The 16,281-nt window shown below is 37.1% G+C and overlaps 1 protein-coding gene across 1 annotated transcript in view; it reads right to left on the minus strand.

The window, feature by feature from the left end:
- The window catches only part of LOC150090688 (ecdysone receptor-like), a 57,596-nt gene that overhangs the window by 26,771 nt on the left and 14,544 nt on the right, over nucleotides 1-16,281 (minus strand). Inside the window, exon 2 of the mRNA XM_090368835.1 lies at nucleotides 5,881-6,036. Coding sequence (XP_090224961.1) covers nucleotides 5,881-6,036 — 156 coding nt within the window. The remainder of the gene's footprint in view (nucleotides 1-5,880; nucleotides 6,037-16,281) is intronic.

Genomic DNA, 16,281 nt, shown 5'->3' on the forward strand with positions numbered 1-16,281 from the left:
TTCTATACTGGGATAAATTGATGGAGAACATATTAAGTCTATTGCAGAAGTGATACCTGTAGCAAAACTGATATAAGTGTGAGATCCGGTATTCAGTAAATTCAGTTGTTGATCATCTAGCGATTAAGTTACCTCTACTGTCCGTGTGAGAAGATCCCCACAGATGATGGGCATTCATATCTCCCATAAAGCAATAGGGAGGTTGAAGCTGCATAGTAAGATCATTTAATTCCAATCTGGAGAGAGGAATATTTGGTGTAAGATAAAGGAATGAGATTGTGATAGAAATTCCGATGGCTATTCTCACTGTTACTGCTTCTAAGTTGGTTTTTAATGTTTGCTTATCTGGTATATTAGTATTCACCAAAATGGCCACTCCTCCTTTGGCAGTTCTGTTATCATTTCTGTCTCTCTCTCCAGAATAGTTTTGAAATGCGAGTGAAGATTGAGGTGTTAGATGGGGCTCCTGAAGGCAAATGCAGACCGGTTTATACTGCTAAATAATATCTTTTATTTCATCCAATTTTCCACATAAACCAAATCTGGACTAAATCACCACAACAGTTCCATTGTACAATAATATACTGCATTAATTTAGGTCTCAAAACTATTTGTTGAATCTGACTGCGCTTTTGAGTTTTTTCGTTTATCATATTTGGGTTTGTCTTTCTTCGGAAAATTAGTACGAGGTGTATCAATATCTTCTGCAGGGTGAAGTTCTAGTACGTTCTCTCTCTGTTCATCAGCATCCATTTCGTCTATGTTAGTTTGTTTCTGTTCACACAGTGTACCAGATGCTGTTTGCTTTGTTTTTGAAGATGTTACTTCTGATTTCTGCTTTCCAGGCATGAAAGTATCCTGCTCTTTAACACTGGATGTTTCTTGTGAAGCTGTTTTTATCATTAATATTACTTTACTCCAATCTATAATTTGATTTAGAGGTATTACCACCTCTGTTTGAGTGGCTATAGTTTGCTGTCGTTTCACTGCTGAAGCATAGAAACATGAAGGATTGGTTGCAAATATCTGTTTTCTTGCTTCCGGATAAGACACTTTATTTTCTACTTTGTATTTTTGTATTTGTTTTCTCAATATCCACATTTCGCATGTCTTCGAAAAAGCAGGGTGATTTCCATGACGTTTGGACAGAGTGGTGTAGAGGAGGTGCAGTTTGCTTGATTGTGTTCTTTCGATCCGCAGAGCAGACAGATGGGATCACTGCAACGTTGCTTGAGAGAGTGTCCGTATTGCTGACAGTTGTAACACTTTACTGGATTCGGTATATATGGTCGGATTTTGCAATTTAAATATCCTGCTTTAACTGAGTGGTGAAGAGGATTGTTAAAGATGAGAATAACTGATCGGGTTGGAGTGAGAATGCCATCTTTCATCATCATTATCCTCCTAACATGTATCACTTGTTGTTCTGTTAGCTCGTACAGTAACTCTTCCTCTGAAACAGTCAAAAGGTCCCATTTTGTAATAACACCTTTCAATGTATTCAGGGAATTATGTGGGTTAATTTCAACTGGCAGTCCTGCAAAAGCTTTTGTTTTTAGCAATTTTTCAGATTGATGACTTAGTGAGGTTTCTACTAAGAGATCACCTGACTGTAATCGTTTTATCACTTTTGGTGATCCAACCATGGATTCTATAGTCTTCTGGACTAAGAATGGGGTAATTTCCCAATGGGTTGTGTTGATAATGAATGTATCACCAAAAAGAAAGGAACAGGAGGCTGAGAGCTGTTCTTTTCTTTTCTTTCTCTTAGCCTGAGACATGTTCAGTTGTAAGTCATCAGATTTATTGGAGTTAACTTTCTCCAATCTTGTGTTGTTAGTTTTTTGGTCCATTTTAAACTCCTTTTAGTCCTGGGTGGTGTCTTTTTACCCAGGTCCAGCCCCCGCCATGGGGAGGCAGGAGTAGTGCCACCAAGTGACCAAGCGAGTAAAATAGAAGGTTAGTACACAGAAAAATTAAGAAAAGTTACCTTCCTTATGCTTTAAGAAAGAAAACTCTTATTATATATTTGAATAACGGAAGAAAAAAACGTGTGAACACAAAGGGAAAAACTTATCTCTCTAATATAATCGCAGTAGAAGACGCAGGGAAGATCGTTTGGCCTCAAGATTCGCTTGGCACCCGGGGCCGCGATCATCTGGAAAGCCTGGCTCAGTATCCACCTACACTACACGGAGGTGGACCACAACTAAGCATGAATTATTGTGGGCCCCAAACATTCTATACTAAATGCCCAAAGTGACTTTGAGATCATTCAAAAATAATAATAAAATAAACTACTTAATTAATTTTAAAAAATAAAATAAAAAACAAAGAAATAAAATTAGTTCTGTATCCACTGGTGGAATGCAAGACCAATAAAATTAGTCCTGTATCCACTGGTGGAATGCAAGAACATGGATACCAGCTATCTCATACCCACGGTGCCCAAACACAGGCAGAATCTTTAAAAAGTAAAATAAAATAGAAGCCAGCAAAAAAAAAAAAAAAAAAAACAATTCATTGGTAGAGTGGATGGCAATCCTATACCCAGGCACCAGCAAAATCCTGCATCAAGCACAAGGCTGAGGGGGGGGGGAGAGAATAGTTCAGTGGATAATGTCCATGTTAGCATCATCACCATCATCTAGGGTTGGTGAAGTTGCGTGCATAGGCTGATCCATGAGAAGGAATCTGGTCGTAGTTGAATCAAAGCATCAACAGTGGCCAGCAGGTGGTTGTCTAGATGCAAGCAGTTGTTTTCAGCGAAGGAAAGCCTTGGTAGCAAAGTCCTGAAAAAATAGAATGTTCTCCTTGGAGCTCAGCAGGGTTTCTTTCTGACTAGGAGCAAGCAAAAGCAATGTCATAGGCAGCCATAAATCTGCATACGGGTGAAAATGGAAAAGGACACATTCTCAATATTCAGTATCATCACAAATATACACAGGTAAAGCTGTAAGATGGAATTCAGCCAGTTTGACATTTAGTGACCCATGCCCAAAATGAGAAATAATATATATAAGTTTAGAGTAAATCAGCAAGAGTTACTTTCCACATATGCAAAAAGAACATTTGAAATGAATTTGTAAGTAACTACCGCTTAGGGGAGTTATTCCAATTATCTTGCCGCTGCCAAATCAAAAACTCCCAGAAAAGTGACTTTTCCTTGGGATCAATGGCAATGTTAACTGTAAAACCCAAAAATTCAACAGAAGTCCCATGTCTTATATAAAAAATAATACCACAGAAACTAAGCAATAAATCAAAGGACAAACAACCATTAAGGACATGCAGGGCTGGGGTTGATACAATTCTGAAACCCTGACACATCGCCATAAGCATAGATTGCTGGATGATAGTTTATTCTGCACACTGACTTAACAGGCATGGCAAAACCAGGCACCAGCGCCATAGGTACAAATGCAGGTGAAATACAGCTTTATACACGAGATGCAGAGAACAATTCAAACCCCAAGATTGTTTGGAAATTAGCATTAGGAGAGGCACATGATGCAAGAAAGCAAGCTTATATAGCATCAGCCAAAGAAAAAACCCTTCCCATTTCACTGATCCATTAATTTAAATGTTTGTCTAGTTCTGCCTTGAATTTATTTAAGCTATCAACTTCCACAACAACAGATGGAAATTTGTTCCAGCAATCAACTATCCACTGGCTAAAGGCAAACTTCTGCACATCTATTCTACAACTGTCTTTCTTCAGTTTGAATCTCTGCCCCCTCAGGTTTGTAATCTGAGCAAGAATCCCATCACCATTAAGCCTGCTCAATCAAATCAAGGCCTTATTCACCTCAATCAGATCGCCTTGCAGATGCCTAGTCTCCAGACGCTGCAATTCACACTTAAGCCTTTCTTCATAAGAGCACCCCTTTGTTTCCTTCAACCATCTTGTTGCCCTTCTCTGTACTCATTCTAGCAACTCTACATCCTTCTTAAATTAGGCTTCAAGACCTGTATGCAATACTCAAGGTGTAGCCTGACCATTACCTCATACAAGGGGATAATCACCTCCTTATCCCTACTCACAAAATTCCTGTATATCATTGACAAGACCCCATGGCCTACTCTGGGCCTGTCTGCACTGTCAAAAATCTTCATATCTGACTTCACAATTACCCCAAGGTCTCTTTCATTCTCCACTACCCTGTGATAGTACCCCATTACCAATGCGGATCAGCATGGATGTATAATTTTTGATTTTTTCAAGAAGATACACCAAATGTTTAATTAAAATAAAATTTTAAAAAATGCTTGATAAATAATATAAGTTTAATTAGCAAAGGTAAAGAAAGCCAACACAGGAAACTTAGCGGTCAAACGCGTTTCCCGGTACCACAGCTTCTCCCTGCATTCTCGGTAAACAGATGGTGCATGTTATCAGTAATGGCAGTAGAAGTCGATAACGATGTATTGATTAGTTTTTTTTTTTTTCGTTATTAAAAGCAGATTATTGGATTCATGAGTGTAATGCCTTCACAGCTGAAATTTACTTACGGATACACCCTCCAGACTAGGTTAGGGTGTTTATCACCCCCTCCCCACTGTTTTAACCCTATAGGAAAACAACTTCTACTGCAACTACCAATAACATGCACCATCTGTAGGAGTCATTTCGTATCAGGTTAAAACAGCAGGTGGGGGGGAGATAAACACCCTAAGACTAAGGTAGTCTGGAGGGTGTTCCCATAAGTAAATTTCAGTCTGCTCATGAACTCTGATAATCTGCTTTTAATAATAAGAAAAAAATAATCAATATATTGTTATCAACTTCTACTGCCACTACTGATCACATGCACCATCTGTTTACCGAGAATGTAGGAAGCTGTAGTATTGGGAAGCGCTTTTGACCACTTAAAGTTTCCCATGGTTCTCATGTTGGCTTTCTTTACTTTAGCCATTAAATTTTTACTTTTGATATGTCCTGTACTGTTGTTGTTGTTACTAACAACCGTATTTGTTCGTTAATAACATTTTATTCAAAATATTAAATCACAATGCCATTTTGCACTTTTAAAGGTTGTATACATGGAGTACAATATAATGATAGGAAGCTTCCTGGTACTGGGATTGCTTCTACCCACATAACAGTATCTTACATTTGTCAATGTTAAACTTCAACTGCATTTCTCAGCCTACTGGCCTAATTTTTCTAGACCTTGTTGCAGTTGCTTACCTTGATTACTCTTACTAACCACTCTACGAACCTTTGTCATCTGCAAACTTAGACATTAAGTCTGATATACCTTCATCAATATGATTAATAAATAAGAAAACAACAGTGGGCCCAGCACTGAACCCTGGGGGACTCCATCAAGTTTTCACTATAATCCCTATATTTGTAAAAATATGTATGAAATAAATTTTAAATGTATTGGTATTAATTCACATCTTTCTAAGACTTAACAGGTACCTTTAATTCAAATTTGGTATTTTAGACTAAGTACAAGCCAACCATAAAATTTTAGATGATTTTTTATTCCTTAAAAAGTCACATGATATATAGTATTTTTATAAACACTTTTGTAAATGAATATTGACATTCTGTATTATTAAAGATCTGGCTTTAAATATACTCAGTATTTTTTATTAGAGTCCATTCCCACCCCCCCATACACTTCTCTAGACAAATCACTGACACTGCTCTGCAATACTTGGGCATTCTCTCTCACTTCCTTCGCCATTAGACTTTATACTCCTATTAAATGTATAACAAGCCAATAAAATTTTGATTAATAAACAATAACTGTATTTAATACAGGAAAGTTATTTGAAATGAATGGTTTAGGAAATAAAATAAGTCCTCAATTATTGGCACCAAACAAATACTTAAATTATTCAAGAAAGAACTCCCTTAAAAATTACCCTTAAAAGAATTATCTGGTCTTTTCTTTGCAAAACATCAAATCCAGGGACATGTTTTGAGAATTCTACAATGAGAGTCATCATCAGGATGATAACCTGTGTCATGTGCTCATATCTCTTGACAAAGTCTCCCTTGTGTCTTCCAGAAGGAAATTCCTGGAGGAGAAGAAAAAATTTATAATTATTTTAATATTTTATAATAATGGAAGAAAATGAATTTTGTTTAGTGGTATTCAGAATTGGCTTCATAAACACTGAAAGCAATCAGCAGAGCATAATTTTATAGTGTGAGAATATGATATGAATTCTCTGATGCAGTGATTCTCAACCAGTAGGATGCAAACCCTTCTCTGGGGTGATAATGAAGAAGATCCAAGGGAGGGAGGAGGAGAGAGAGAGATCACAAAATACCACAATAAATTAGAAACAAAAGACAGTTGCACACAGAAGGAAATAAGCATGTTATGACAGTAGAGGAAAAAGTTGCATAATGGTTTGAAGAATCTGGTTTGCTCAAAAAGGATTATCAAAATTGGAAGACTGAGAAACACTGCTCTGGTTACTCTGGCAATTTCTTCTTGTAGAATATTTTGACAATATGCATTTTTATTTTAATATAATTCAGAAAAGCATATTGACAAATTTTACTGTACCAAGAAATAATTTTGTTTATGATGAAACTTTAAATTTTGTGATTGTTTAATTGTATTTTTAAGTATGTATCTCCATTATTCACAGTTTTAGTTGGTTGAACTAACAATAGACAGCATTGCAAACCCTATTTACGGCATTATTGTTTCCAAATAGTATATTTCTTTCTGTGAAGAAACTTTTGTTTCTTTACAAGAAGGAAGGTAAATATTTGTACCTTAACTCTACAATTATCACTCCTCAATTTGAATCTATGCCTCCCTTATTAAGGTTACTCAACCCTTTAAGTCCTTAAATATCTTAATCAGATTAATAAATTTTGATTAATAAATAATGTCTAAATATCTAGTTTTCATATTTTGCTGCTTAAAGAACTGGAGTCTCCTCCTGTAAGAATATCTCTGCATTCACAACTAGTCTCGTTCCTCTCCTTTATACCCTTTCAAGCAAGTAGAAATCTTTCTGGAAATTAAGCCTTCAGATGTATACAATATTCAAGATGCAGTCTGACTACCAATGGTACATAGATTAGTAAGAAAACTCCAAGGTAAAAAAGATGAAAGCTACATAGTACAACATTTGTCTATATGGCTGTCAACAGAAATATGTTTCATATGATAATCAAATGGGATAACTCTAAGCAAGTATATTTTAACATTGAAAATTACTGAATGCTGCAGTTATGAGGGTTTCCTCCTACAAGGGTTATTCAGGCCATACTGCACCTGTCAATGTAGTCATGGTTACAGATGGTAACTTCTCAGGGAACACAAGTAGTTATGCAACTTTTGTTTTAGGAAAGCAAAAGATTACCAGTGGTGGGCATATCTCCTGTAACATGGCAGAGTGATAATGGTTCTCACAGAATAGAGAGAGCTAAAGGAAGTTAGACAACACTGTTGTACAAGATGCATTCAATGAATGCTTCTTGTACATTGAATGCTTGAATACTTATACCTTGAATATCTTCACTATAGGGGAGGTGTTGAAGTATGTAAACTGGGGAGGATCATCTCCTATGAACAAAAAGGTGAGCTATTCTGGCTCTTGCCAGAACAACTTCTCCCTGTTGGTTGAGCTGAAACCTGAAGTGCCACAGTTTAGATTTAGTTTGGAATTGCAGAAGCTTATTCTCAGACTAGATTTACCACATTAATGTCCATTGATTTTTTTTCCTATTTTTCTTATAGTGAACCTATAATCAAGAAATAGTACAGTACTTGAAAATGCATTGAGGTTGTATTAGATGGGTGTTTAGCAACATGATCTGCACATAAGCTCCCCAGTATTCCATATCCTGGGAAGTTAATCCTCATAAAGATATATCAACTGAGATCATATTTGCTCAGAATGACTAGGTGGGGTGGCATTTTGCAAAACTAAAGCACAACACTGAGTCAATTTGAAAAAATATATATCACTTTTGAATTGAAATATGGAAGATAATTTTTAGAGTAAGATTTATGGCATATAAATTAACAGCATATCTACAACTTTTGCCTTTCAAAGAAATGGAGATAAGGAATTTGTAAGCAGGAGGAAAAACAGGAGATTTTTTGCAAAAAGCAGTTCCTCCCAAAAAAACAGGAGGTTTTTAAAGTCCATACTGCACTAAACATTAAATTTCACTGGCAAAATACATATGGTGTATTAATTTACTTAATATACATCCACAGAATTGTTTACCAATACAGTTTGCTTAGAAACAATAGCTTATCTAACATTTTTTTTTCTCTGTGGATTTCTGTTTGGTATTATATTAGACTTCTTTTGATTGCTTCAAGAAAGATAATGTTGTAGGTTTTGTCCCCATCAGAAATGCTGAGTCAAACTTTTGTTCATAACAATGGCCCTCTGTCCAGATTTGGCTGTCAAGGACATTTCAAAAGCTTCGCCAGAAAAAGATCTGAAGTCAGTTTTTTCTTTCTGACCAGGCTGGATATTCTCTCACATTCATCATTGCTATGAGGAACTGTTAAATTCCAAACATGATTTCAGATAATTTGTTATATTTTAAGCTTCCTTGTGCCCTTGTCCATTCAATCAATCAAAGACCACTGTCCAGTTCTTTCTTCTTTCATAAGCTCTGATAGATTTTCACATTGAAACTGACATAACTAATGCTGCTGCAGAACATCTATTGCTTCATTTATTTCTTATCTTTAACAATACCAAGAAGTACTGGAAACTTGTCCACAAAAAATTTTCAAATTTGAAAGTGATGCACTGCCAATGGATGAAATTTGTGCTACCTCAGAATTTATAAGAACATATTTCAAATGTAAACTTTTGCGCCACACAGTCATATGCAACCATAAAGTGCCTTCTTATCAATCCGACAAACAAAAATCTTCTCCTCTTGTTTTAGACTCACCACAACCTTCGCAGTATAAATGTAATATGACTAAGTGATAATTATCCTTCTGGTTTAGTCTGCTATGGTAATCAATTTCCAAAATGGAAGAGGAAGAATTGAAAACTGTTCATAAAATAAATTTGCAAAGAAAGATATGTTGAAACATTTTTCAACATATCTAGAAAAAACAACCTCAATACATGGATGTGAGAGAAGCTGAATTGAATGGGTACGTTCAGATTTTCAAATGTTGGAATAACATTTAAAATAAACAAGCAAACTGCTTTAATCAAGCCAGAAGAGAGAAATATGAACAGATTTTCTATATGAGTAAGCATAATAGTTGCTTATCAATAATTATCATTAATTTCACTTCTTTCAAAACTTCTTTTGGTTCATGGACTGGATTTGAGTCAATGGCAGTCACCTAGTGGTCACTTTCACTTTTCACCTCTGAAAAATGCTCAAATGAATTTTCTCACCACTTCTAACCTCTCCTTTTAATAGACTTGTCAAAAGGTTGCCACTGCTCTACCAGTCTAGTACACATTTAACCAAATACAGCCAAAATGTATACATACTTAAAAATCTTCTTTATTTCAATGGCACACAGCAGTTGAAACTGTTTAAATCTCTCTTTCCTTTTAGCACTTCTCTCTAGATACTAGGTGTCTACTTATTCATCCACTTTCATAGGAAGGCAGGCAGCTCCTTTTCAGCCTATTACCACAAAGTGCTCAATCTCCTCTTTTAACATCCTTGCTACTTTAGTTTTTAAGCCTACATAACAGGCACATTATCAATACTAAGTTCCACATAGTTTTTTGAAGGAATCCTACATACATTCAGGTCATTCAGATGTACCCAACAGAGTCATGATCCACTGCTAGCATCAAGAGTAAGCTGCTTTTTATTTGGCTTTTTTCTTTTTATTTATTACAAAAGGTCACCACAATGGGATATAGCTTAGAATCGCTTTGATTACAGCCATATGTAGCAATCAAAAGTGATCCATTTTTCAGAGCTAACACTACCTCTTCTTTCCCTATCCATGAACAGTGTGTTTTTTTTTTTTTTTTTCGTTCTTCCACCAAATATTTTTTCACTATCAAGGAAACATATTTCTGAACAAAATGTCTGTATGATCAGCACAACTCAGAGGAAGATTATGTTCTATGACAAAATATGTAAAAAACATTCAGCAGGTAGGTAGGACATCATCATCACCATAAAATGCAACATCTATTTTTGCATTTCCTTCTATGCAATATATACCGTCTTTATGCTGATTTGTTTGCAAATTGACTACATTGCATTTCATGTAGCTTGAAACTGAAAATTCACATCTGCTTTGAGTGTATACAGTACTCAAAGCACGTGTTACTTTTTTCAGAGTTTACAATACGTGGAAAATCTTGTGTATGTGTTCTGAAGTTTTACATTGTATTTATTTGGCATCTTACTGAAAAATATTGAGTTTTGCACTACACAAGCACTATGAAACGGCTGCACATAACAGAATAAGGCTATTACCCTGCATTTCTATTTTGCAAACAAACTGCCACACCACATATGACAGGCAGTTCGTTAAAGAAAATAACCAGAAATTCACAAAAATTTTAAAAAATTCCAATTTTAACATAGTTTTATTATTATTATTTTTTTTTTTTTTTTTTGTGAATAGAAAAAGACAGAGAAAAACTGAGTTTTTGCAAAAAGATGGAGAAACTCAGTTTGTCTCTGAGTTTCTCCAAGATGGAGAAACTCAGAGAAATGATGGCAAGATGAAAAAGGGCCAAATTGAGTAAAAGGACATATTCTCTTTCAAAAATCTAGACTTGGCAGCTATGCAAAAGGATAATTACTATATTCAGTAGGAAGGGATACAGAAACATTACTATTAGGAAGGACAGATTGAGTAGATCTGCAGACTTATTTAAGAGGTACAGGGCAACGTTGAAAAAAAAGTTAGGAAAAAAGAGTTAGGATTAAATTTTAAAGTGTCTGCAATTCTGCCCAAACACGATAAGAGACCCTTGTCGATCAATTCAGCCCTGGAGAGATTGTGCAAGGCTCATGGGGTAGAATTTTTCTCAGCATGGTCTGTGCTTGTTAACAGGAGAGACTGCTTCTACAGGGATGGGATACACTTAAATAAAAAGTGTGCAAGAATATTTGCTAATGCTAATGAAACAGTTTTAGGTGGGTCAGAAAACTGCTAGCTTGGGGAGATACACAGACTAATAGATCAACAATAGCTGCAGGCAGAGGTGGAAGTGATTCTTGCACTACTTCTATTGGAACCAGGAGCAGACTGAAAAGCAAGGTGCTAGGGATTTCAAGGACTGCCAAGAGTCATCATAAAACAAGTAAACACATGAGCTGTGTTAGAATAGTAGTAAGAACAGATGCATGTATATTTGCATGTACACCAATGTGCTGGTCAAGACAACAAATGCAGACATTGTTGGAATTTCAGAGACATGGTGTCACACAGATATAAGGAATGCAGAATTATTATTATTAGCCATGTGGTGCAAGGAAGCCTGAGGCTTATGCTGCACCAGCAAAAAAAAAAAAAAAAAAAATCCTGTGCTACCCTGAGAGAGAGAGACAGAGAGAAGTAGAAGGGAATCACCAAGAAAGCAAGAAAGAGAAGAATGATGATCCAGCTCAGGACCCTGTGTTTGCCAAGCCCAATACTCATCAGATGTGAACCCCTAGGGTAATTCATACAGCAGTCTTATGTGCAACAGTATCAAAAGCTTTCCTGAAATCCAAGCATATAATATCAAAATTATTTTTTGCATCCAGTTCTTCTGTGACTACATCACCGTATTCAATCAAATTGGTCAAACAAGATTTCCCCTTAACAAACCCATGTTGTGCCTGAGGTCTAATTGCAGCCTTGTCTAGATGATCTCGCAGTGCTTCTTTAATCAGTAACTCCATTATTTTCCCTGAAAAGAAATTCAGAACTAACAAGTCTGTAATTACTTGTGTCGCGCTATGATCCCCTATGCGAATTGGGGATACATTTGTACATCTCCAGTCTGCGGGGACCTTCCCTCAATCCAAGGATGCACTCATAATTATGGCTAAGGTTTGCTTGCTTACTTTGCTGCATTCCTTAATACAATTGGATAGATCTTATCCACCGCAGGTGCCTTCCTTATGTTTAACTTCAACAATTTCTCTTCCACTTACACCTCAGTTATAACAAAATCATTTAGCTCCCTGTTAAAGTTTGATAATCATCTGGCATCCCCTTTCTTATGAATTATTGAATAATTTGTCAGGTTACTGACAAATTATTCAATTTGTCAGTAACCTGAGCAGGATCATTAACAGTCAAACTATCAATATCGAGTGGACCAATTTGATTCATCTTCTTCATTCTAGTGTTTACATAAGTAAATAAGTCTTTGCTGCTTTTTCAATCAACTTTAGTGATTTCCAACTTAATACTGTACATACAGAGATTATAATTCCACTTTATAAAGTAACCTTTGAACCAACTTTGGAATACTGCATACCAGTAAGTATGGGAGATGAACCTAAAATGAGACAGAGCTACCTGAAAAGGTCCAAGAACAAGCAATGCACCTGGTGAGGTTAGCTGTTGTTGTTGTTTTGGTTTTTAGGAGCATTAGCAACTAAGGCCATATTGCTCCGGGGATACGCGGTGGTCATTCCCTGACGTTTTCGCATCCTCCATATTTGGTGGTCATGAGCTTGAACCCAGGTCTAATCAAGAAGCGTGTGCTACGCACTGCTGCTCCTGCCCACGGAGACGACCTTGAGGTTAGCAAAAGGGCACTTATATGAGAAGAGAATCCCAAATGTAGGCCACAGAGCTTGGTAAATATGTACCTGATAGGGAATTTTACTGATTAGCATTAGTAGAGGCATATGATGCAAGAAAGCAAGCTTATGCAGCATCAGCCAAAAAAAAAAAAAAAAAAAAAACTACTCCCATATCACCCATCCGTTCATTCGAAACACCTGTCCAGCTGAACCTTAAATTTATTTAGGTTATCAACTTCCACAACAAGGGATGCAAGTCTGTTCCACCAACCAACTACCCGCTGGCTAAAGGCAAATTTCCACACATCTATCCTACATCTGTCTTTCCCAATCAATTTGAATTTATGCCCTCTCAGGTGATTATTCTGAGCGAGAGGAAGAATCCCATCAACATTGAGCATGCTCAAACCATTCAAGGCTTTATACACCTCTATCAGATCATCTCGCCAGTGTCTAGTCTCCAGACACTGTAATTTGCAAAACTTAAGCCTTTTTTCGTAAGAGCAAGGTTTGTTCCCTTATTCCATTTGTTCCATTCACTAATCTTGTTGCCCTTCTCTGTACTCGTTCCAGCAGCTCTACATCCTTCTTGAAATGAGGCCTCCAGACCTGTATACAGTACTCAAGGTGTGGCCTGACCATTGCCTTATACAAGGAGATAATCATCTCCTTATCCCTGCTAGAAAAATTCCTGTATATCATAGACAAAACACCATGAGCTACTCTTGCAGACCGTTTGCACTGCTCAGAAAACTTCATATTTGCCTACACAATTACCCCCCAGGTCATTTTTATTTTCTACCACTGTCAGTGTAGTACCACAGATTTGATACATTGCTCTGGGGTTACTGTTTCCCATATGTAGTACTTTACATTTGTCAATGTTAAACTTCATTTGCCACCTCTCAGCCCATCTGCTCAACCTTTCCAGATCGTGTTGCAGCAGCATAGCATCAGTAGTGTCCTTAACTACCCTGCCAACCTTTGTATCGTCTGCAAACTTGAACATTAAGCTTGATATACCATCATCAATATCATTTATAAATACAGAAAACAACAATGGACCCAACACTGAACTCTGAGGGACTCCTCTAATAACATTAGTCCACGATGAGTAGTGTCCATTGATTACCACTCTGTCTTCTCCTCCTCAACCATCCCTTTATCCATAGCAGCAATTTGCCTCCAATGCCACAATGCTCCAATTTGTGCTGCAGTCTTCCATGTGCAACAGTATCAAAAGTCTTTCTAAGATCCAAATATATAATATCAAAGTTATTCCCTGCATCCAGTTCTTTTGTGACTGCATCATAGTGTCCAATCAAACTGGTCAAGCAAGACTTTCCCTTAACAAAACCATGCTATATCTGAGCTATAACTGAAGTCTTGTCTAGATGATCCTGCAGTGCTTCTTTAACCAGTGCTTCCATTAATTTTCCTGGAACAAAAGTTAAACTCACAGGTCTATAATTACTTGTGGCAGCCTTTGATCCTCCTTTGTGAATTGGGGTCACATTTTCACATCTCCAGTCTATGGGTACATCCCCTAAGTCCAAAGAAGCTCTCATAATTATGGCTAAGGGTTTGCTTACTTCCTTTGCTGCCTCCTTTAATATAACTGGATAGATCCCATCCACCCCGGGTGCCTTTTTTATGTTTATCATCGACAATTTCTCTTCCACTTTCCTCTGAGTTATTACCAAATCATCTAGCTCACTGCCAGAGTTTACTTCTCCTCTGGCATTCCCCTTCTTGAATACTCCTCTTGTGTGAATGTAGATGCAAAATACTCGTTTAGTTTGTTAGCCACCTGAGCAGGATCCTCAACTGTTGAATCATCAATATCCAGTGGACCAATCTGATTCATCCCTTTCCTTCTAGAGTTTACATAGGTAAAGAACTCTTTTCTGTTTTTCTTTGCATCCTTTGCCAAGGATTTCTCATAATCTGCCTTTGCCTACCTAATCTCCTTTGTGACTTGGTTATAGACCAGCGTTTATCTATCATAGGCTTCCATGTCACCCATTAATTTATATGTATCCCATGCATTTTTCTTCTCTGCCATATGTCTCATTAGTTCATCTGACATCCATTTTGGCGTAAACCTTGAACAATACTTCTTTTAATTGGTATGTAAAGCCTAGTGGCTTCCAAGAAAAGTTCTTTGAATGCTTCCCATTTTGAATTTGCTGTTGGTAACGTCATCAGTTAGTCCCACTGTATAGAATTTAAATACTGTCTCAGACCATCGTAGTCGCCTTTACAAAAGCAAAAACCCTTCCCTTTACCCCTGATGATAGTTACCTCTTTGAGTAAATCCCACTTCAGCACACTGTGATCACTGCTACCTAGTGGTTCCTTTATCTGCAGATTCTTAATGCATGAAGAATCACTACTGATAATCAGATCAAGAGTATTACTCCCTCTAGTTGCCTCCCAAACATGCTGATGTAGAAAACAATCATCCAATAAATCCACAAAAGCCTTGCTAGTGTGTGAGTGACCAACCCACAAATTCCAGTCAATATCTGGGAAATTAAAATCCCCCATTATAAGACTCTCTGATTTACTGGCTACTCTATTTCCCTGTACAGTTTCTTATTATACTGATCAGAGTCATTAGGCCTATAGCACACTCCTACTCTCAATTTTGATCTCCCAGTGCTTATGTCACACAAAACTGACTCGACACTGCACTGTCCAGCGATTTCAACTGGCTTCAGTTCCTTGGATTTTATGTGTTTCTTAACTAATAGCATAACCCCTCCTCCCTTCCTATCTTGTCTATCCTTTCTGTACACATTGTACTCCCCAAATTCCAGTTCTGCATTCCTTATATCTGTGTGACACCACGTCTCTGATATCCCAACAATATCTGCCTTTGATGTTTTGAGCAATACCTCAAATTCATCAAATTTATTTACCAAACTCCTAGCATTGACGTACACACAAGTATACATGTACCTGTTCCTATTCTTAGCTACCCTAACACAACCCATGTGTTTACTTGTATCACAACGACTCCCAGGAGTCTCTGAAATACCCTGTATCTTGTTTTCCAGGCTGCTGCTCATTCCAATAGAAGCAGTGCAAGAATCACTTTCACCTCTGCCAGTGGCTTCTGTTAATGTATTAGTCCTTGTATCCCCCCAAGCTAGCAGTTTTCTGACCCACCTAACACTGCATCGATAGCATCAGCAAATATTCTTGCACCCTTTCTATTTAAGCGTATCCCATCCCTGTAGAAGCAGTCTCTCCTGTTAACAAGTGCAAACCAGGCTGAAAAAATATAGGAAGTACAACATATACAGAAAGGACAGCATAGGTTGGGAGGGGTTATGCCTTTAGTTAAGAAGTACATAAAATCTAAGGCAGTACATCCAGTTGACATTGGTTGCCAGTGCAATGATGAGTCAGTTTGGTGTGATATAAGCAATGGGAAAGCAAAAATGATAGGAGCATAGTAAAGGTCTAATGACTCTGATGAGTACAAAGAACAGAGAAATAGAGTGGGCCAATAAATCAGAATGTCTTCTAATGTGGATTTTAACTTTAGAGATATTGAATGAATCTTGGGAGTCACAGAC

This window comes from Mastigoproctus giganteus, chromosome 1 (genome assembly GCF_048544385.1).
Source record: "Mastigoproctus giganteus isolate SK-2022 chromosome 1, ASM4854438v1, whole genome shotgun sequence".
NCBI classification, from domain to species: domain Eukaryota; kingdom Metazoa; phylum Arthropoda; class Arachnida; order Uropygi; family Thelyphonidae; genus Mastigoproctus; species Mastigoproctus giganteus.